This window comes from Dermochelys coriacea, chromosome 1 (genome assembly GCF_009764565.3).
Source record: "Dermochelys coriacea isolate rDerCor1 chromosome 1, rDerCor1.pri.v4, whole genome shotgun sequence".
Classification (NCBI taxonomy): domain Eukaryota; kingdom Metazoa; phylum Chordata; order Testudines; family Dermochelyidae; genus Dermochelys; species Dermochelys coriacea.
In genome coordinates this window covers 236,526,855-236,551,091 of record NC_050068.2, presented here as the reverse complement: position 1 = coordinate 236,551,091, position 24,237 = coordinate 236,526,855, and the positions used below count along the sequence as shown (strand labels likewise).

The following is a 24,237-nucleotide window of genomic DNA, read 5'->3' as shown; positions in this document are numbered from 1 at the left end:
ATTAATTAAAATTAAGACAAATATTGAATTTTGTGTTGAAACATTGTTTTATGATTTACCATTTGTCTAATTGTTTCATATAACCAGATATGAGAACACAGACTATATCCATACTTCTTTTGTTTATGACCAGGAGATTTCTTGGTCTTGTCTTGTTTTTCTGTTTTGTTTTCCGTCATTATCTTTTGATTATGCATTTTCTCAAAAAATTTGCTGAAGTAACCTTACCAGGCCAAAATAACTGAGGTACTTAAAATTTGTAAGATATGTATTACAGTATCTTTAAAAAAAAAAAGCATCTTTTATTAATAGTATAGTACTTCACAGTAAGTGTTAAGCTCAAAAAGTACTTTTTAAAAACAGTCTCAAACTATGAATTGTCACAAGAAAGGGCAGAAGAGGTAGATGTAAGAGAACATTATATTTGATAGGTAAATAAGGTTGTAAAGTAATTGCAGAGTAGAGCTAGTTCATGAATGGAGGGTTTTGAAAAAGGGGTAAGTTTGAATTGAAAGAGGAAATGTAATTGAGGATGAGAGTGAATGGATCTGCTTCTTGCAACAAGAGCTGTAGGTGCAGTGTCTCTTTTTATTCTGTACAGTAATCTGTTTCACTGGAAAAATGTGACAAGTTAGGATGGGAATTTGTATCAGAGTTTTTCTGTTCTTGCGTAGAATTTCATGCGCTTGAGAACTTGAATTGATCACTTCTAATTTGTTGGAATTCAAGTAAGAAAAGACAAACTAAAATATAACAATCAATTCTCTGCAGACTATCCGCCGCTTGAATGAATGCCACAAATCGTCCCCTATATTCTCTTGTCATTTTATTTCCCTTTAGTGTGTGGTTGGTGGGTGCAATGCCAGTTTTGCATCTCAGGGAGGGCTGGCTCGTCATGTGCCCACGCACTTCAGCCAGCAGAACTCTTCAAAAGTTGCCAGCCAGCCAAAGGCCAAAGAAGAATCTCCTTCTAAAGCTGGAATGAACAAAAGAAGGAAGTTAAAGAACAAAAGACGACGCTCATTACGTAAGTGTATGAGTTGTACTGATTTTTTTTTTACCTCCATTGACAGTATTATCTTATTTTCCCCTTTTCCTTCCGCCATGTCATCTCTCCATGCTCCCAGCTGCATATTGGAGATCCCTTTCCAATGAAACTCGGAGAAGCCTAGGATATATTTGCCAGGCAGTGAGGCTGCAATAAGCATTGTTGTGCAGAGGGGCTGTTGGGAAAGATTTTTCTGATACGAAAATTAACCTGTTATATGTAGATATTGGGTGGGGGGGAAAAAAGAAACCAGTTTTATGAAGTGATCTATAAAGCCTTACTAAGTTTAAATACATTTATTGAAATGACAACTGATCGCTTTTTACACATAAAAATTAAGGCTGAAAAATCAAAGGAAATCACTCTGAATAACAGAATCTCCATTATTTCTGGTTTGAAGGACGAGTTCAGCTCAAAACTAAAAAGAATTAATGTTTTCAGCATTTGGTCTGAAAGTACTGATGGCTCCACGATCCAGTATGAAAATGTGGTGTAAACTAAAGGACTTGATCAGCTGCAAATCAAAACCGATGTTTTCTTTCTGCTATGTTGTGTGTCTAATTTGCATTTGAAGCACTTTCATCCAATGAAGACTTAACAGGATCTTCTGGATCTTGTCAAAACTTGCATGACAAAAGCAAGGCATCTCAAAATAAATGACTGCACTTTAAGAGATGCTGAGCCCTACAGCTCATTTGAAGTCAAAATATGATTTAGGTGGCTGACTTTAAGTATCCAAATTGGAAAGTATTGATTCTTGTGTCCAAAAAAAACTATTCTAAATTGGCGGTATGCACTTCTTATTTATATTTGATTGAACATGATTGAGTCATAAGAATCAAGTCAGGGCTTCCTCAGTTAAAACTGTGACAGAGCTCTTCGCCAGTATCAAGTTATCTACATCCTTTGAGATTTACACAGCTATAATATGAATATATTGAATTTTTCTACAGCTACTCTGTAAAGAATACATACTCTGTATGTAATGGGGAAGGAAATGGAAAAATCTGTAAAGTTGTAGGTGGTGGTAGGAGTTACAAACACATCATGCAGAGTGAACTAGAGAGATTAATGTGAGTGGAAGACGATAAAATGAGATTATCTTGGACAAATGCAATTTAATAAATCTGAAGTAAAAGAATCTGATGCAGATTAATCAGGGAGAAACCAGGAATGGACAGTAAGGAACAGTATTCACTGGGAGATGGACTAGATGACCTAATAGGTCTTTTAATTTTTCTAGATTCTATGATTCAAAATGTGATACTCTTCCTTTTTTTGCCAGGTGTTTTGTGTATATGTGTTGCTTGGATAATTTTAGTTAATATGCCATTTTGTCTGTTTCATAAACAATGTGTAGAATATTTACTTTTTTTTTTTCCCCCTCTTGACATTGCTTGAGAAATTCTTCATTACTGGACTTCACGAAAGGTATTGTTCTATTGGAGTTCTCTTCAGCGTGCTGACATCCTGTAGCTCTTTAATTTCTATACATGTAGCTTCATGAGTAACTTTTTCTTTTAAAGTAAATAATATTCACAGTTCGTACTCTTTGGTTACATACCTGTCTCTCTTATTACTTGGTAATTTGCTTCACTTTACTTTCAAAATTAAGTTCTGTATAGAAAGAGAACTGACAGTTGCCATGAGCACTTGCAGTTTTCTTGCTCCATGCAACAAAGCTGTTCGAATGACTTTACCTTAAGGCAAAATTCCCATCTAACTGAGTTGAGGATCGACTGAGTTGAGGTGCTGAGCAGCTCAGGTTAGAATAAGTTATTGATCAAACAAATTCAGAAATATCATAACATACAATTTGCTAAAATCATCCAGAAAAAATAAATTCCTAAAGTTTGTCACCTCCCCACCAACCTTCCAACTTCCTTTTTCATTAACTGAAGAAAGTACTTATTTCCCTCCTAGTCTGAGAAGTGAATTCTATGTACCTGGTTACAGTTTATAACTCAGGCAATAACTTTTTGTTATTGAGAAGTAAAAGTGTCTGACAAAAATACTTACTAGCTATTGATTGTTTACACATGATTATACTGAAAATATCCTCTTATATACATCTATAAAAGTCAAAGTAAAGAGATCAGATTCTCTGCTCAAACCCGAGGCTCTCAGTGGAAGGTATTAACACAAAATAGGTTACCATGAATGTTTAGGTGGCAAAAGCAAGATCTTACTTAATTTACTAGAATATAAACAGTGTATTCATGTTGATATTTTGCTGGTCTTAAACTAGTTTGTATTTTTCTTCCTTTTCATAAACACTGTGTATATTTTTCAGTTGCTTGTTATAGGTGTATATGGGTTTAAAAATAATTGGTAATGAAAGATTAGATATTGTGTGAAGCTGAATCTAGTATTTTTTGACAGTGTGATTTTTTTTTTTCTTTTTCTCTTGCTGTAGACACCTTCCTAGCTGATTACATAAGCAGTCAGATGGAGACTTGCTGACCTTTTTACTATAGGTGCTATCAAAATTGACACTCATGCTCACAATCATAATATCTTTGCTACTGAATTCTGTTCTGTGTAGCCTCAGAAAGATTCTCTGTTCCTAATACATTTGGAGGCATCCATCCAAACTTATTGAAAGTGATTCTCAACTTTGTACCATCATCCGAACTTATTGAAAGTGATTCTCAACTTTGTACCATCATCCGAACTTACTGAAAGTGATTCTCAACTTTGTACCATGACCCTAAAGTGTATCTTCATATTTGCTACAGAATCTAAGCTTCTTCAGTTGCTTGTCTATATATGTATATTCTGCCTGTGGTGTGCCTACACCCCGTGCATTCAATTGGAATGTTTGGTCCAGTAGTGCCTGTTGAGACCATGCCTGTACCAGGGAGAGCCCCCATCCCTTCCAAAGGCATAAAGGGTGGAGCAGGGCCAGCCATCCCTCAGTTCCTTCTCATCACCCATGACTGAGAGAGCAGTTTCCCTGTCTCTTGCACTTGTGGTCCTTCAACTGGAATTTTTGTATATAGTTACTTTCTTAGGGCTTGTCCGCAGTGGTGTAATGAATTCTACAAGGGTGTGATTTTCTAAAGCGCACTAAAGTGCATTAGTTGTTCTGTGTAGTCCCTGCTGGCATGCCTTAATGTAGTGCTGTTTGAAACAGTAATTTGTAAAGGCCTGGTCTACATTAAAAAGTTAGTTTTGACCCAGTACTGTGGCTCAGGGAAGTGAAAAATCCATACCTTTAAGTGGCATAGGTAAGATGACCTAACCCTGGGTGTAGACAGCACTATGTTGACAGTCCATCCATCCATTGTCCATCAATCTAGCTACCATCTCTTGGGGAGGTGAATTATCTGTGCCGATGGGAGAACCCTTCCCACTGGCATAGGTAGTGTCTACACTGTAGTGTTTCAAGCGTAGACAAGTCCTAAAGCACACAAATAAATCTTTAGTGCTCATCAGCAGAGACTGTGTGGACCCACTACTGTGCAACACATTAATGCACTTTAGAAATCACACCCCCATAATGCGTGTTACCCAACTAATATTAGACAAGCCCCTAATATACTTTAGTAGTTAGGATACTATTTTTATTAGGTTTTAGTTTGGGTTAACTATTACTAGCTATTTGTTTACCAGTACCAGGTGGCTCATGGTTGACCAAAAATCTCCTGGTTTTTAATATTGCTGTTTGTGTGGCACAGCTGTACTATTCAGTGATTGACATTATTATTTTTTCTTGTGAGGGACATATCACTGAGAATGCTTTGTTTTTCATTTGTTCTCCAGACAAACCCTAATAGCCTGGGGTGCATGTGTGACATACCTAGGGTACAATCTATACTGATGAACAGTTGTCACCTCAACCCTCTTACCGGGGTTCCCTTTACACTGCTTTGTGCTGTAGCTGCCACTCCTGGTCTGCTCTCACAGCCTACAGCATGTAAATTACTCCCAGCTACATTGTATGAGTTCTGCAGCCAGCCACTCTTGAGCCACACTGCAGGGTGACAACAGCATGCTACCAATCCCAGACTTTCCCCTGAAATGTACATCTTGTACTGTTCAGCTTTCTCCTGGACAACACAAGCTCATATGAAGTCCATTGTTTTATTAATATAAAATGACATGCACAAATCCTGTTATCCCAAATGGAATTTCACAAACACTTCAATTCAAACACAGATTAAGATAAAACAATAAAATAAGTTTATTAACTACAGAAAGAGAGATTTTAAATTAATACAAGTAGTGAGGCATGAAAGAATTGTTCACAAGAAAAATAAGTGAACAGCTAGAGTAAATTCAAAGCAAAGTCTCTCTTACCACCTGTTTCAGCAGTCCTACTGGCTGAATTTCTTTCAGTCAAGATACCTCCTCCAGTCCAATGCTGTTTTCTTTGTTCTTCAAGTGTCGTGAATGCTATTCCTTTTATAATCCTCTCCCTCCTTTGAGATGCTTCTCCAGCAGGGAGCCAGGTGCCAGGCAGTCTTCTTCGTCAGGAACTCTATGCTGTTTCTTTGCTAAGATGTAGACTTTCATCCATGTCCCTTTTCCTGCCAATGAATGGCCATGTAAGCAGGTGACGGTCTATTTGATCTTGTTTACACCTGACTGAGGTGTCAGTTTGCCTTTTGTTTCTGAGGAAGTAGTTTGGCTACTCCCAGAACTTGAATGTGTTTCAGTAACACTATACAGTGGAATCTTATAACTTGAAATTCAATGTTGCAACACATATTTTGCCAGGACAACATTGACCAGTGAATTATGGGTTTTCAAATAAGACCTCCCAAGGCATACTTTGTACCAAGATTATTATAATATTGTGGAAGGGTTGAATTCAGGTGTACAGACCATCACAGTATGCTTGAACATTTATTCATTTAGATACATAAATGAGACCTTCCTTGGATAAGGGCAGACAAGAATCTTCTGGCTCCAAGCAGTACTCTTCCAAAAGTACCCCAGTAGGCACTGGCTCTTCAAGTTTCGAGGCTCCTGCTTCTTCATCGAAGCGTTCTGAGACTGTTTCAGCTGTCACGTCTTCCTCAGGAGATGAAAAGGGTAGGGGACAGCACCACTCCCCTAAGGAGCACAGATGTGGTCCCAGGGACCTAGCAAAAGAAAGAGGGGAAAATCTCATCTTTCCTTTCAGATGAGGATTGCTTTTGTAATGGGGGATTTAACTGTATCGGTACTGCCAGAGTCACCTTTGTCTTCCATAGTGAAAATACCTGCCACAATATGAACTGCTATGATACCAGGGCCATTTTTGTTGCTAGTAAAGAATTTCTTTTCCTTAGGCCCTCAAACTGCTGCTAGCTCTGCTCCTCTGCTCCATGTGGAGGAATTGTACTGCTTCTCTCTCAAATCATCATGGTGGGGAGTCACCACATACTCACCCAGGCCACAATCTTATGACTTTTACTTTTCAGATGGGGATTCCGAGCTAGGAGTCATAGTTGGCACATGGAATGTAGGGAGAGACCCGCTTCTTGGTATCCCTTACTCTGGCTACCCACTAATTACCCGTATGGTTCTCATTCCCGGCCATACTGGGCACCTTGAGCATGTGTCATTATCAGGAAGCCCTTCTCCTCTTTTCGATTCAAATCCAGATCCCTCTTGACAGAAATCCAGGTACAACAGCAACCACCTCATAGCTCTCCTGTATAGAACTTAAGAATTCACATGTTTATGAGGAGGAGTAGCATTATTGTGCTAAAGTTGCTCCTGCAGGCTTATCTTCATCACCAAATGAAGCTGACGTATCTTACATTTCTCCCCCTGTTGTGTATAGGACTTATTTCTAAATCTTCTTTTGTATGGTGGCAGAGATGCTGAAAATACCAAGAGAGGTTGTGTGAGAAAAGGCATACAACATTTTTGGACATATTGCACTCCTCTCTGCCTGAACCTTCGCTGTGCCTGTGAATGAAGGTCCTCATACACCAACTTCTATTCATCATCTTCTGAAAAAGCTGATACAATATACAAAGTCCATTCTTCAGACTTTTAGTATTTCTGCATGCACCCAACACCTGGGTCACGGACGTTTGCTGCAGCTCAGGAAAAGATAAGGCAGCAACATTCAAAAACTACGCTGAAAGAGAAGGAGCCGAAACACACAGCTCTCTTTGTCAGAAAAAGTTATTAAATGTGCTAGTCGTCGTCTTAGAAAGGAGAGCCTGATAATTAGTATGAAAGTGGACACAAAGTGTCTGACTTCCTGGATGAAGGAGATTTCCCCCCCCCCCCCCAAAAAGATTAAAATATCTAACTTCAGAAGGACAACTCATTGCGTGCACCTCTTTATAAGCAGTAATCAGTGGTTCAGATACTGCAGCTAAGTCAGTGGCAATAGCCATTCCTTTGAAATATACCATGGCTACAATCTTCTGGCATTCTCAGAGAAGTTCAGAATGCAATAGAAGATTTTCTTTTTGATGGAAATTAAATTGCATCACCCAAACTGATGATGGTCTAATTTCACTAAATGATTTTAGGGCTGTGCTCAGATCTTGGGCATTTACAGCTTTCTGCCCAGGAGGAAGCAGTTTAGGTACAAACCATATTCAAGACAAGCTCCTGCTTCCCCCTGTCAGTCATACCACTGAATTGCCCAGAAGGAAATAAAAGTTTCATAGAAGACCCTCCTCTGCTGCTACTGTGGTTTCATTGAATCACATGCCAGCTTAAAACAGTTTTCCATCTAGAGCTGTTGGGAACCTCATCTAAGGTTTCGTTTACACTGCACGTCACTTGTGGCGGCATGTAGTGTACATGTAGTTCACAGAAAAGCAGGTTGTGTCCACACTGCATTGTATAGCTGCATATGTCAATGAAAGGTTGTGACTGAATGGATGCAGCTGGGAAAGGCTCGGCAGTGGGTATCTGCCAGAACCTTTCTCCGCTGCCTCCCCCCTGCTGCTGGAGTATTTCACTGTGGCAGGGAAAGACTGACAGCTGGACATTATGCTGCTAAAAACAGCAGTGTAGATAGGGATGGGGTGAGGTACTGTTTGGGTGAGTAAAGAGTACATACCTACAGGTTTCAGACATGTCTGTACTCTCCTCGCCTAAGCAGTGCTTTACTGTCCATACTGCTATTTATATCCTTGTTAAGGAAGCATGTAGTGGATGTACTGTACATGTCGCCAAAAGGGGTGTGGAATGTAGGCATACCTTAAAACATCCCTATTCCCAATTCAAAAGCAGTTGATCTTATTTTCAAGAAGCTTGGAACAATGTTACTGCAGTCCAGTGAGTGCTAGAAATTATAATTGAAAAAGGTTACTCAGTTCAGTTTCAAGCACTTCTAAACCCCACCTATCTTCCTTTTCCCTTTTCAGAAAGGGAAACCTTCTCACCAGAGATGGTTGAATCAAGAGGTGGAACCCCTTCTTACACTGGGAACAATGGAAGGAGTTAATCTTCTGTTTAGAGGAAAGGGTTTTTATTCCCATTAATTTAGTCCCTAAGAAGAGAGCAGAGTGGTGGCATATTCTGCATTTGTGACAGCTAAATGCCTTCATTTGTTGGTTCAATTTCAGTGTGACCCCTCTGGCCTCAGTTATCCCTATGTGAGATTCTCAGGATTGAACTGCAGCTCTTGATTTCCAGACCACATATTTTTATATATTGATCCATCCAGCTCACAAGAAATACTTAAGATTTGTAGTTGCAGCATCACACTGCCACTACAGAGAACTGCCTTTGTCATTAACTCCAAGAGTCTTTGTTCCTTCACAAAAACAGCACATTTAATGAGTCAAGGTATTATAGTTTTATTCATGACTACTGTCCAATTCAGGAAAACTCTCCTCAGCAAGTCGCAGACAAAATACATCACATTCTTAAGCTTTTCACTGCTCTGGGTTCAAGATCAACAAAGAGAAATCCTCTTCAGTGCCAACTCAAACAGAATTTGTAGGAGCTGTTCTAAATCCAACAGAATTGAGAGTATACTTAACCCAAAACTGATGTAAGTCAGACCTTATCAGTTACAGACAAATGAACAGATAGATGATTGTAAGGACTGGTCTAAGAATGTTAGGCCACGTGGCATTGTGTTCATTTGTGACTCAGTATCCCACACATCACCGTTGTTGTTTGCAAGTCTAGTTCAAGTCCACTATCACCCAAGCAGACGCCTTCCTCTGCAGCGTGGGGCTTGGGTCACTTGCTGGAGGATTCTCTGCACCTTGAAGTCTTTAAACTGCGATTTGAGGACTTCAGTAGCTCAGACGTAAGTTAGGGGTTTGTTACAGGAGTTGGTGGGTGAGATTCCGTGGCCTGCGTTGTGCAGGAGGTCAGACTAGACGATCATAATGGTCCCTTCTGACCTTCAAGTCTATGATTCTGTGATCTTGGACGTGTGGCAGTTGAGATTCCACAAGAAATGCTATTATGTTTAAATTGGTAGAAGAATCTAGATCAAATTTGCAAGGGTATTCCATTTTCTCCACTTCTACCCCCAAAGATGATGATAGAAAATGCTTCTAGTTTGTGATGAGGAGCTCATCTTTTCCATGACAGGATCTGTGGTCATGTGCACAGATTCATTTGTACTTCCATATATTAGAAATCAGTGATCCACTTGGCACGTATGATACTTTTTTCCTTTCTTTCAAGGCAAGACCATTTATAATATCAGTACCACGACAGTGGTTTATGTAAACAGACAGTGAGGAGCTGCTTGGCTGTGGAAATGGTACACTGAACACCAAGTTATAATCATTGCTCTCTGACAGGATTACAGGATAAGTTGGCAGATGGTCTGAGCAGGTATTTTTCTTACAGACACTCATGTTCAGTAAAGGATTTCCTCAATTCAAAGAGTATTCCAGAGCTGTGATCAGCCAGACATAGACTTGTTCGCCACAGAAAATAAGTCAAACCTACCATTTGAGTGGGTCAGAACCCAGAATTCCAAGCAGAAACATTTTTCATGCCATCAATTGGGGTGTGATATATGCACACCCACCTTTTTTTTTAAACAAGGCTTTTGAGAAAAATCAAACGAGTTTTGATAATAGAGCTGGACAGGAAACAGTTTTCCCTTCCCATGATGATCTTTGAGATTTAAAAAAAAAAAAATAAAATTCCCATCCTGAAACAGGACAAAAAGTCAATGTCAAAAGTTTTCGTGAACCAAAAATAAATAAAATAGAAACATGGTTTGAGTTAATCAAAGTTTTTTTGATTTTTTCACCATTTTTTGTTTTGTAATTAGCTTAAATTTTGAACCTGCTCAAAATGACTTCTTGGATTTTTGTTTAGAAAATGTTTAAAAAATGTTGCAACAGAACATTTTGGCAGCTTCAGATTGGGGGGAAAAAAAAGTAGAAAAAATAGATGAAACCAACCTTTTCTTGCAAATAATTTGTTTTGACAAATCCACATCTTCCAGTGGAAAAAATGTTTTGTCAAAATATTCCTGACCAGCTCTATGCAGTACTGATTTTATTAGTACCAGCAAGGCCCAGACAGTACTGATACGCAGACTGGCTGAAACTTGACATCCTCCAGAAACATCAGTGTTTATGAACATGATTTCTCAGGACAGTTGGAAGAATTCATCCAGATCTGGCATCTCTGCATCTTATGGCCTGGATGCTGAGTGGCTAACTGATTCTGAGAAACCTAGCCTCAGAGATGTACAAAACATTTTGATATGAAGTAGAAAAGATTAAAAAATATTGGATATACCATTTGAATTTTTTTCCCCTGGATCCAGATGGTGTTATCCTGTAGCTGCTATGGACTGGTCCCATTGCTGCAGAGGGTCCTGCCCAGGCCTTGGAGGAAATTCCTAAAATTACTCAGACTATGCACAGGGATCAGGCTTCAAGTGTAGCTTGTAACCCTTGTTTCATGCTTCTTGCAGATTTAGGAAGGGGACTGCATTGGTTTATGTTTGAGTCATAGTTGGAAAAGGTGTCTTTGTAACTCAAAAGCTCGAAATTTAACTTTTTAAGAATGAAAGCTTAGATTCCATAGAGACTGTTAAGCCACTCCATTCACCAGAGAAAGTCTTGCTCATCAGTGGTGAGTGGATTTATCAAGTACTGAATGATAACTTATTTTTTAATGTGATAGAATTATTGCTTAGATCTTAAACTGGGAGTGGATGGGTCACACAAAGTAAAACTATTTCCCCCCCTCCAGCTGGTAATAGCTCACCTTAAGTGATCACTCTGGTTACAGTGTGTATGGTAACACCCATTGTTTCATGTTCTCTATGTATATAAATCTCCCCACTGTATTTTCCACTGAATGCATCCGATGAAGTGAGCTGTAGCTCACTAAAGCTTATGCTCAAATAAATTTTAGTCTCTAAGGTGCCACAAGTACTCCTTTTCTTTTTGCGAATACAGACTAACACGGCTGCTACTCTGAAACCTGTCAAAATAGATCTATTTTGATAATAGTGTCATATGGCACAATGAACTTTTAAAAAAACAATATATGATAGCATTTGGATCATTTGAGTAATGGATCCAAGATACTGGATCAGAGAAGAAAGAAGCTGGTTTGTGGTTATGGGTGGAAAAAGATTGAGAATCCCTGCAGTTGTGGAAGCTTAAAAGTATTATGCAAAATCAGGCCTTTATAGTGCTAATACAAATACCACACTTGCCTGAGATTATTACTGTACATGTTTTATTCGTACAAAAATGTCTTTATGATTGTATTATAAACAAGGAAAATCAGTATTAAGGCTATTTGGGGTACAAGGCCATTGCTTTGTGTTAAAACAAAGGTACATTTTGCATCCATTACAACTCTAACAGAATAAAGTCTCAATATTAAAAAATGGTAGCTTCAGTAGCCTCTTGTGGCCTGGCCTACAATTTTAGGTTATCTGATTTCAGCAGGAGAGCATTTACAACTGAGATGATTGCCCAGTTTGCACTATTGATTTCTGAGAGAATAAGGCACATCATGTGAAAACCAACATCTAACCAGTAATTGGTCCTAAGAGTGTAGAAAATTTTTTTTCAGTAGAATTTTTAGAATTGTTCTTAAATATTTGATAACTAATCTTTTTGAGGGGGGAAAAGAGTAGAAGTTGTTTAAAAACTTAAATAATTTTCAATTTGTATGGTGAAATAGCCCATGATGTAATATAATTTGCTTTTCTTATGAGCTAATCTTTACTTTATCTTTCAGTAGGGATGGAAAATTAATTAAATGCAGGGTTAAACTTAAAATTTTCACATGAAATTAAGGGATTATTTTTTTAAAATTGTCACTAATACAGCAAAATTTAACATTATGTACTTTAATATGATATTTATGTACGCTAGGTAAAGCCTAAAGTATTTTTAACAGAATAAGATGAGAATATGTATTTTTAATTGCAGTTACCTTTTAATTAGATGCAATTTTCTGCTTTTCTTAAAAATAGCTTAGATCTGGCAAATTTCTGTTAACCCCGCAAATCACATACTATAGCAGCCTTTTACTCATAGTTCTTGAAGTGTTTGCCACTAAGGTCCACCTTTAGCCAAAAGACAGACAAAGTCTTTAACACCTGAGACAAATCAGTTCTGTTGGTTCACCAACCTTCAGCTCACCAACCAGTGACTTTACAGTATCAGAAGGATGTTAATACCACTTCACCTAAAACTGTAAGTTAAACTTAAGGTCTGATGGAATTGTTGGAGCACAATTGGCAAGTGTTCATTTTTGTTTTAATATCAACAATTTGTTTAGTATCAAACAATAGAAAACGAAGTACAGCACAATGTAAAAACTGGCTTTTAAAAAACAAACGTAGTTGATAGCCATTACACCAGTGTTAATTTTGCCTTAGTCCTTTGTGCTTTGATTTAAAAGCATCTGATAAATACATGGATTTCAAAAAAATATATACCCTCAGTCCACTTTTAGACATAATGGTCCACAGATAAACCCTCTGGTTTGGGAGTCAGAATTTCTTGTCATTTACTGATTTTCTTACCCTGTTGGTACAGTTGAAGTGCTGTTTAAACTTGATGTAGGTTCCTCTGCAGCCCTAAAAAAGATTGACTGAAACACTCCATATAGAATAGTGTAGTCAGTCTGTCTGTCTTTGAAACAATTAGAGTAACAGTGGATAAACTTTAGTTGTAATTTAATTAGGCCTCTAGTGAGATTCCACTTCCTAGATTCCCCTGAGTCTGCTGGAGTTTCATGCAGTTTGTCTACCATTGCTATTTTAGTATGTTGTAAGTATGAGGAGTTCCCTTTTTAAATGCTACTTTGAATTAAGTCAGAGCAGCAGTAGTGAAACTAGTTGGTCAGCACTTCAGGGTGCTTTGGAGAATTAGGTTTGCAAATATATTCATTGCAGTGCTGGGAAGCATTCCAATATCTCTTTTGCCATACATTTGGATTCCCAGTTGTTAAAAAGGAGTTGATCTGTTTTGAGTGTGAGCGGTAGAACTCCATTTTTATTTTTTTATTTTAGAAGAGTGCAATACTTCTGGGAAGCTGTATTCTTCAGTAAATCCATCATGAAATCCTTGCTCTTAATACTGAAGGTTAAAAAAGAATAGTATGTACTCCAGCAGTGTAAAAGCAAAAGGATTTAAAACAGTGAGGTTTAGTGCACATATTGATGCTGTGCTGGGACTTTAAAGTGAAAGTTTTAAAATAAATGTTTCTGAGCAAACTTGAAAGGCAAACTTGATAGCCAGTTTTATGAGTCAGTCCCTCTTCTTTTTTTTTTTTCTTTTTTTCTTTTAGCCAAATTAATTTTTAGATCATATTGACAAGATACAATGCTCACTGACTTGTATAAGTAACTGACTTGTTAATGACATTTCCCAGCCTTTTGGTGTGTATATATAAAGTATTTGCGGGTATTTGAATGCTTGCAATGTCTTGGAGTTTAACATTAAGGTTTTTTTTTTCCAGCAAGACCACATGACTTCTTTGATGCACAAACATTGGATGCCATACGACATCGAGCCATCTGCTTCAACCTCTCAGCTCACATAGAAAGTTTAGGAAAAGGCCATAGTGTTGTATTTCATAGTACTGTAAGTATTGTGTTGTTTCCTCCTTCATATTTGCATTTGTGTATCTGAAAGTGTAATGGCTACAGTGGTATTATTCTAATTCTCACCTGAGTGAAAATCTTGTTGTTACTGATATTCCATGTGCAAAAATATTAATAGGGAATTTTAGTTTATTATTAAAAACAAGGAAATTGAGGAATTTAATTTTTAAGGTATGTTGGTAGCTATTTCCAGTAATCCCAGTTTTGTGCCCTAGGTTTGAGAGATCCAGTTTTGTGCCCTTGGTTTGGGCAATATCTTACAGTAGATATGTAGTGATGAAAATTTCAATTTCAAGGTGTTTTCTCAATCAAAACTCATTTCATTGGCTTTGTAGTATGAGTTCATGTTAGTATGTGGGATATTTAGGGCTTACTATTAAAATTCAAAAAAAGGATACTAGAGTGAGAATAGTTGAAAATATACTTATCAAGAATGATTAACAAAGTCCTATAAAGTACTTGTTTGTGTGCTTGTTTATGTATGGTACTGATGGGGACGTCCAACCATGATCTACATCTAGGTCTTTTTTCGTTATAAAATTATGGCCAAGATAAGTATCTTAATCAAAATTCACTGTCTGTGATATTTTTAGTATTGTATTTTAGATTACCTACTAAGAATATGTAGATGGACAGGACTGATATTAATATACACTGATGCAGAGATCAGCATGGTTCACTTCAGAAAATTGTGTGATAGTGTTCCATCAGTGATGAAATATAGGGATCAGAATGGCTCCCCCCTTTTCTCCCCCCCCCCCCCCAGAAACTGACCTTTGATGGCGGGGGCTTCCTTCTCTTCCTCATGTCCACCATTCATGAGGTGGTGGGTGGGGCACTGACTAGATCTCAAGGCCATTAGTCACTTAGGTACTTAGGTCATAGTCAACTTAAATACCCATAGATGTTAGCCTGGCTCTCATCAACACAGAATTTCAAATTTGTCACATGCAGTTTGGCAAACAATGCTACAGCCCACATGCACAGGACAAATAGAGGTGGGAATGGGAATTGTAATCTGTGAGAGCCTTGTATACCAAAGGAAGAAAAAATCCAAAAGAAAATGGACTTGGCTCCTGGAAACTAGGTGGAACAAAATGGAGTCAGCACAATGCAGTATTGTATATGATGAATGTCTTTGCAGTGGGAGAAAATTAGAAGTCTTTTCTAGGGTGAAAAATCTGGGAATAGTGGAAAATCTATAACCACTATAGATTTGATGACTCGCCCCTTACTGAACGCACTCCTTTTGTACATTTTTGAGCCTATTCCTCTGTAAGCAGGATAAGTTAGACAGTTGGGGTACTATTTCATTAATAAGACTACATACTAAAGTTTTTGTGTAGTATATAATAAATTCTTGTCAAATATGAGATGGTTTGCTTTGAATATCACTGTTTTAAAACTCATACAGATTATTTCAAATGTTAGATCTCTGGTGATGTAACTTTATCAAAATAGAATTCTTTGAGCAAGATTTTTGTGATAAAACTTTACTTATCTTCCTATCTGACTAGGCTGTTTGGCTATAGTAGTTGCTGCTTACTTTGACTAGATGCTTGCATGTTTACATTCTTCCTATATTTTTTCTTTTCTAAACTCAGAATTGGTTGACTTACTGTCGTCTTTGTTGTTGGCATGTGGAGTCTCTTCATAATTGAGCTAAGTAGAAAACATGAGACATCACATTCTGTTTACCTGTCAGTGACAGATTCTAATCTCTGTTCAAACCTGCAATTTGTAGTTTGTCTGCCTCAGATGTTGCTTTCTCAGGATGATGCTTTTTCCATTTATGACTAGCTTTGAAATTGATAGGATTACTTCCTTTTGGAATATTTGAAGGCTGACCCACTTCTCCCACAAGAGATTTCTGGCTTCCAGTAGACTTCAGCTTTGTGAAACTTCTCCTTTGAACGCCACTAGTTTTACACAGAAATTGTGGGAAAAGTATACTATTTTGAATGTTAATATACATTTTTTCATCTTTTTGGGTATTTTTATTTTCTCTGCAGGCAAGTTAGAAGTATAAAAATAATTACTATATCTTCTGGGTTTATTTCAGAGTTCTGTTTCTTGCTGGTTCGACTTATCACAGACCATTCCAAATATGTTTAAAAATGAAATCAATAATGTAATTGCAATGGAATGCAGGAAGTTCAGTTGTTGCCAGTTGTGTGGTGGTGGTGTTTTTTTTGTTGGTTATTTTTTTTTTGAAGGTGGGGTTTTTCTGCTCTCCAGAAGAGGTCAGCAGATTACCATTTATCTATAATTAACCTTTCTGATTCCTAACTGGAAAGACTTTCAGATGATCAGTACTATAATAGTAGATATACTGTAATTCAGTTTCCCTCTGCAACTAGATTCCTGTATACAGTGTAAGTATTTTATAAGAAAGGTATATAACTTTTGCAAAAGAAATAGTACTATACATAACTCGCCCACTTAAAATTATTATCTCTTCATAATAAAATGTTTTGTTTTTTACAACAGGATGAACGGTACACTTACAAATAAAATACTTCACTTGAGTGGAATAAATTTAGTTCTAAAAATAGTGGTGCTTTTTTTTTTTTAAAAGAGGACCTTCAAGTCTTCACAGCTGTATGGTGACAGCAAAGCTAGCTTCTACTATTTTAGTTATATTGTGGCTTTTGCAGACAGAAGCCATAATATTCTAGTTGCTAATATTACAGTGGCTGGTTTGCACACTCCTGACTGTATATGTATTCATGGTTTTCACCGTGAAATGAGCACTACTTGTGATCCTGGTCCTCTCCAAATTAGATCCATGGGAGAGTCAGAATTACTAAATACTAATGCAGTGCTATTTCTGATAGATGAGTGGGTTTTGTAGCTGTTCGGATAATCTATTTTAACTTGACTTTTCAAGATTTTAGAGGTTTCTGTCTTTCAGGGAAAGAGTTCTGGTCAGTTTAGTGTGTAAATTTAGGGGATAAAAATTAAAACTCTAAAAAGAAAAGCCAGTGAACCATGTTCATGTTAGTAAACGTGTTCTTACTTAAAGTGTGAGTAGAGAATCTGTCATCCCTGTCAAACTAGTTATTCAGCTCTCTTTTTAGGATACCAAGTAATCCATCTTTTGTAAGGGTAAGAGAAGCTGATGATACAAGTTGCAAGAAACATTTTTTTAAAGAGTGAATTGGATTTAGAATTTTTGTCTAGGAAAACCCATAAAATATACCTTTCATAATGTATATATCTAATTGCATGATATAACTATGTACTAATCTGTAATGACAGGTTTCAGAGTAGCAGTCGTGTTAGTCTGTATTCACAGAAAGAAAAGGAGTACTTGTGGCACCTTAGAGACTAACAAATTTATTTGAGCATAAGCTTTCATGAGCTCTAAGGTGCCACAAGTACTCCTTTTCTTTTTGCATAATCTGTAATGGTTAGTCGTTGTTAACTTCTCCATTATAAAATAATCTGCATCTTGACCTTGAGCCTATTCAATTAAAGTAGCTGTTAATTCCAGAGGGATATTTCTTTCCTCTGTTGAGGCCTGGTTTCTTGCATTGATCACCTCTGTTCACATACAATTCTGATGTCAGTTGATCCTCTGTTCCTTAAAGCCTTCCACTTTAAAAAAATAAACAGGCTCTTTGTCACGACCTGCCCGTTCCTACGCGCCGTATTAAGCACCTGTGGGACTAGTGCATCCTTTTTGCCCCTCTAATCTTCTTTGGAACTTGCCTGTAAATATCAAGCATTGCTGGCTGCTTTTCTTAACTCTTTTTTGAGGGCCCTGCAGGTCTCTTCAAAACTCTGTGTTAGACTACATCTGCAATCCCCTGGGCTTGACAAAACACAAAACTGTATTTAACAAGAGTAAACAAGAGCCGAAGGGATGGGTTGTGGTCCTTCCTGTTATGTCTCTGAGGGAGACCACACCTCCTCACTACACACCATCATACAGTTTTGCTAAACATTTATTTTTGACAGCATTTACTGTCGGACAATTTTCAAATCAATGTGGTTCCTTCTCAGAGAGAGAAGGTAGCTGAGGTAATAACGTTTATTGGACCAACTTCTGTTGGTGAGACACAAAGTTTTGCTAAAGTGACCATTGCTTGATGCAGATTATCTTGCCCATTATTATCCCATTTTGCCAGACCTTGACGGTGTAGTTGATTGGCTCTCTGAGTACTCACTGAGAGAGAAGGGCACTGAGAGCTGTTTGGCAGAATCTTAACCTTAATAAGGCAAAGAGAATGTTGGTAGGCTGAGGGAAGCAACTGAAAGAAATGGTAATGGTGGCACAAGCCTATGTTTTGTTGTTCAAGTTGTGAATAAGAGCATCTTCCTAATCCCTTACGTGCTGCTACATGTTTAAAATGTTAGTAACCAGCACTTGTCAAGGAGGTAGTGATGTTTCCTTTTGATTACAACTCTTGTGAGTTATCCATGCCCTTTTTTTTTTCTCCCCTATTATTGTGGTGCTGTCTAGGTGTGGTAGTACTTTGAAACCCTTCAAAAACTTCAGCCTCCTTACTTAGAAATGTGTCTTGCTGGGAACATATTACACTCGTGCATCAGTATATGCTTTCTTCCAGTATGCACACGTGGTGTTGGCTTTGATCTTCTCATGCCCCTTATGGATTGAGTTCAGTACATCTTAGAAGTTGCATATATGAGAGAAAGTGAAAGGAAATTAGAAAGGAAATTATTTATAATGTAAGTTTGGAGATGCAGTGTTTCCAGGATGATTCTGACCATTTAAAGTTACAGCTGATCAAAGTTTGAAACTCTAATCCAGCACATTTTAGAAGTTTTTTCTCCTTGGGTCTTAAGACAGCAGTTTGAAATCAGAAGGGAATCTCAAGTTGATTGTCCTTAGCTATGTTCATCTGAGGACATATAGGTGGAATAAGTTTTTCCTCCATACAAGGTCCTTGAATTTGGTACTTATACCCTTCCTCAGGACGTAAAGTTGACCACTAGGGAATGCTCTGTTTTACCAGTGAACCCAACTTGACCAATGTTGGGGAATCTTGTGTGATTATTTTAGATTTTCTTGTCTGGGAACTATGTTGTTGTTGGCATGGTGTATTTAAAAAAACCCCACATACAAAGTAACTTTTTATGTGCCTGAAGATGAGTACATTGTAGAAGTTTAAATATTCATACAGTGCCTTTAATTTTTCAACTGGAATGCTCCTTAAAATTACAATGACGATAGATACAAGGTTTTATAATAAAATGCAAACAATATTTAATTTTCTGTTTAATTTTAAACTAAATTTACATAACCATGTGTTGAACTGAATCCTTTTCTGTATGTCACAGACTAGTAAAAATAAGATTGAATACTGTTAACCTAAGAAGTCAATATGATTCCTAGTTTTGGAATTCTAGGGCTACAATGGCCATTTAAATTTGCTGTAGATCAAAGTTTGATATTCTAAATCAGGGGATTAAAAATCACAAGAGGGCAAAATTCATTCTATTTTGATAAAATGAAATCTCGGTGAGGAAGGTATTCTTTTAATATTCCTTTAATCTGAATTAATTTGTTGTTACCCCACCCACATGAGCTCGTAACCCAAATACACATATTTAGCTATCTTAATCTTAAGTCATTTTCTCCAGACACTGGTGGTTTTTGTTGCTCAGTCTCAGAACTCCAGTTTCATTATCATTCTAGCAATGTTATATCCAGTATTCAACACAGCGAGCCAGATTCTTTGGTCAGAGAGAGCCATTCTTCTTCGAGTGCTTGCTCATGTCCATTCAACATAGGTGTGTGTGCTCGCCTCATGCACCAGTGTAGGAAGTTTTTTCCCCTAGCGGTATCCATAGGGAACCGGCTCCGGCGCCTGCTGGAGTGGCACGCACATGTCGCAGTATATTGGGTGCTGCTGACTCCCCCCACCCTCAGTTCCTTCTTGCCTCTAGTGACGGTGCTGGAACTGTTTCTGCTTCAGCTAACTCTGTTGCTGTCTCGTTCATACAAACTCATTAATTCTTGTATGATGATGTATATAGTTTTCTGTTAGTGTTAGTAAATCCCTTAGCTATAGTTAGACTTCGTAGGTCCCGAACAGGACTTTGCCTCAGGACGGGGCATGCCCTGGTCCCCAGGCTTTTGATCGCTGCAAGAGGCCCATGTCCATTAGCGATCCACACAGCAGCTGCCTGCGTTGCCTGGGCAAAGGGCACATTAGTGGAAAAGTGCAAAATTTGCCAGTCCTTCAAGCCAAGGACTAAGAAGGAAAGCGCAATATTCGTTTAAGAGCGCTCCTTATGGAGTCGGCCCTCACCCCGGCTCTGGAGCAACGCTCCAACTCTGCACCAAGTACTGTGACCTTGGTACGTAGTGCCTAATCGGGACCGTCCCCTGGCCAGCACCAGTCCCCATCTGTGGCTCCAACCAAGAAGCCCAAGAAGGAGGGACAAGGCCGGTCTCCAGCCTCCCCCAAAGGTTTGGGTAAGGTCCTGTGCCGAGCAGCTCTTCACCCCCATCGGGATTTCAGGCCCAAGCTCTGGTTGAGCAGGGTAGCCCAACCCACTCCCCGCCAGCCACCCCGGATAGTGGCAGAGGCCTCCGCCAGCTTTGGGTATTGTCTGCGCCGGAGGCCCTGCAGGAGATCGTGTTCCTTCCCCGTACTTCCCACACGGACTCCTGCAGTTTTCTCGGTCATGGAGTATACCTGTATTTGGACCATCACGGTCCCCATCTCAGTGGCGCTGTTCCCAGTCACGCGAGACATTCCACCAGCGCTTGCCCTCCCGTATCAGTGATGCCTCTGACCTTGAAAGGCAGACACAGCGCAGTCCCATTCGGTCCCCGGGCACGGGCAGAGAGGCTCAAGGCGCAGCTCGCTGGCAGCCGGGTGCAAACCTCTGGAGGCACATGCCCCTGGTAGGAGTACCAGTCCTGGCACCCAGTATCTCCGAGACCACGGTACCGCTCTAGGGACCCATTGAGGGATTGACGCTACCATTCATCGGACCGCCACCAATCCCCTAGAAGGGCATCACCCCGTGCGGGTGCTTCCTGGCACCAGGCCTGTTCCGACTCCCGGTACCGTTGGTCAAGTGCCAGACATAGATCACTGACTGCAGGCCGTTGCGAATCCGTCGAGAGCCACCGGTCCCCAAGACCTTGTTCCAAATCAGACTCCAGGTGGAGTGACTGGCATCCGTCAGGGCAGAGTCACCGTTCTGTGCTATCATGGTCTCCTGGGAGCCACCACTCAGGATCCAACCCTGGTTCAAAGCGAGGTTCCCTGACAGCGGGACAAGCTCCAGTACCAGACACAGTGGCCAGTGCCGTGGTACCCATGGATAGCCCTTTCAGGCCACCTGCTCAGTGTCTGGAGCCTCAGAGACCAGATGCCTCTCTCTCCCACCCTCCTCCCAGTGCACGAAGCCTTGGGTGCATGGAACCCACAGGTTCAAGAGGGAGTAGGGGAGCACGCCAGTGGTTGGGGAGGACCCTACGGCCCCAGCATCTTCCTTGTTGTCACCAGACGAGGCTATAACAGGGTCCCCTCTCCCAGTTCCTTCGGATGATGCTAAAGCGCACCAGGAACTACTGAAGAGGGTCGCAGCCATTCTGGGTTTTCAGGCGGAGGAGTTAGAGGAGCCCTTGGACTCTCTCTTTGGTGTCTTAGCCACCAACCTTCTCAGTCGAGCTTGGCCTGCAATAAGCAGGCAGGCAAGTGCTCATTTTGAGGGTACGCCCGGGGGCGACCTACCTGACTGGTCAAGGGCTCCCTCTCCGATGCCTTCCTCCTGTCATAGGCAGGAAGCCTGACGTACACGTTCCCGCCGATTCCACTTATCAGCAAGGTCCTAGTGAAAATCAAGAGAGAAGGCTCCAGGTTATCATGATCGCCCCAGCGTGGCCTTGCCAGCACTGGTTCGGGACGCTGTCGAGTCTGGCAGCGATCCCTCTGTGGCCTCTGCAAATTGACCGGACCTGCTGTCACAGGATCACGGTAGATTCTTACACCCCAACCCTCGTGTCCCTCCACCTCACAGCATGGATATTGCATAGCTGAACCCTGAGGAATGGGCCTGTTTGGAAGTGGTCCAGAAGGTCCTCCTTGAGATTAGAAAGCCCTTGACTAGACAGACTTACCTGTCAAAGTGGATGAGGTTCTGCCGCTGGGTGGACAAACAGGGCATCTTCCTTTCGCATTCTTCTATGCAGTCAGTCTTAGACTCCCTGCTTCATTTGAGGAACCAGGGCATGGCACACTCCTCTATCAGGATGCATCTGCTGGCCATTTCCACCTTTCATCCGCCAATCCAGGTGCAGACTGTTCTCTCATGACACAAGGGTCAGGTTCCTCAGAAGTCTTGAGGGACTTTCCACAAGTTCAATCCCCAGTCCTTCATTGGGATCTCTACTTGGTTCTGTCCAGGCCCATGGACCCATCCTTTGAGCCTTTGGCTTCATGCACCCTGTCCCACCTATCGTGGAAGGTAGCTTTCCTGGTGGCAGTGATGTTGGTGAGTCAAGCTGCGAGCCCTGACCTCTGAACCGCCGTATATGGTCTTCTCTAAGGACATGGTTCAGTTCCGTCCCCACCCAGTCTTCCTTGCCATAGTGGTGTCTATTTTCCATATGAACCAGGACATCTTTCTTCTGCCACAAGCCCCATGAGACTGGTGATGAGAGGTGCTTTTACACTTCGGACATAAGAAGGGCCCTGGTTTTCTACCTAGATGGGACAAAGCCTTTCTGCAAGTCAACTCAGCTTTTCATCTCTACAGCTGATAGAATGAAGGGCCTCCCGGTGTCCATGCAGAGGATTTCCAACTGGATCACCTCTTGTATTTGCACATGCTATGAGTTGGCGGGAGTGCCATTCGACCAGAGCATGGGCATCTTTGGCAACTTTCCTGGGACACTTCCTGATCCAGGACATCTGTCAAGCCGCAGCGTAGTCCTTGGTACACACGTTCCCACCCCACTGTGCCATCACTCAGCAGATCAGGGACGATGCTAGGTTCGGCAGAGCTGTGTTGCAGTCTACACGTCTGTGAATTCCTACTCACCTCCGAGGGGTACTGCTTGGGAGTCACCCAAGTAGAATGGACATGATCAAGCACTTTAAGAAGAAAAGACAGTTACCTTTTTCCATAACTAGTGTTCTTCGAGATGTTGCTCATGTCCATTCCACGACCCACCCTCCTTCCCCACTGTTGGAGTTTCCGACTAGAAGGAACAGGGTGGTGGGAGCCGGTGACACCCTATATCCCATGTGCGTGCCGCTCCAGGGGGCGCCGGAGCCAGTTTCCTACGGATACTGCTGAGGGGAAAAAACTTCCGGCACCTGTGCATGTGGCGAGCGCACACACCTAAGCTGAATGAACATGAGCAACCTGTCTTGAAGAACACCAGTTATGGAAAAATCAACTGTCTTTTCTTTGCTGCTCAGAGGCACAAAGTGGTATACAGATTCTGGAAGTAAATGCCAAGTGAAAAATTCATTTTAAAAAAGGAAACTCTTCATTGGCATAAACCCAGTGAAGGTGTGGTATCTGTTCCAACAGGAGGTGTGCCAGAGAAGAAGGCAGGGGCAGAACTCTGCTATGCTAATCTCCCACTGGTATAATTTAGAATAACCTCAAGACTGCTCTGACATCAGGGCTGAGCCAGCTCACTAGCGATCACTCCCCACCCTGTGAGCAAAGTTCAGAGGCTATGGAGAACTGAACCTTATCTACGCTCTACAGAAAGGAATTATTATTCACCTGCTCCATGGTGTGATACTCCAAAACATTGATGACTGTTTTTGCTGCCATATTGCACTGCAAACGTCTTAATTTCCTGCTGCGATCATGCTAGATGTCTCAGTATTACTACTTCCTGCTTTTTCTATGCCCATTGGTGGGATAATTTCCCATATTTTTGTGCAAAAATATAGGAAGCATCTAGCTTTTGACATTTAATAGTAATTTGTCAATAATTGCTACTTCCCTTAGTAGAAGGTGCTTTACGAGTATAACCTTTGTATGCCCACCACTTTATGAAGTTGTTGCAGTGCTAGTTCTTCAGACTCTGTTCTTTTATGTAATTATTTTCTTGTTAAAGAAGCCAAAGGTGAAATATTTTCTAAAAAAAACAGTTATAAACAATGTGTATGGTGTAATTAATGTATTTTATTTCTATGGAAATAAAAATTGC

At 40.1% G+C, this 24,237-nt stretch overlaps 1 protein-coding gene across 6 annotated transcripts in view; it reads left to right on the top strand.

The window, feature by feature from the left end:
* Nucleotides 1–24,237, top strand: part of AEBP2 (AE binding protein 2) — a 90,721-nt gene that overhangs the window by 49,131 nt on the left and 17,353 nt on the right. For all 6 annotated transcript variants that reach the window (XM_038410722.2, XM_038410714.2, XM_043516822.1 and 3 more), the window contains exons 4-5: nucleotides 841–1,027; nucleotides 13,931–14,055. In XM_038410722.2, coding sequence (XP_038266650.1) covers nucleotides 841–1,027; nucleotides 13,931–14,055 — 312 coding nt within the window. The remainder of the gene's footprint in view (nucleotides 1–840; nucleotides 1,028–13,930; nucleotides 14,056–24,237) is intronic.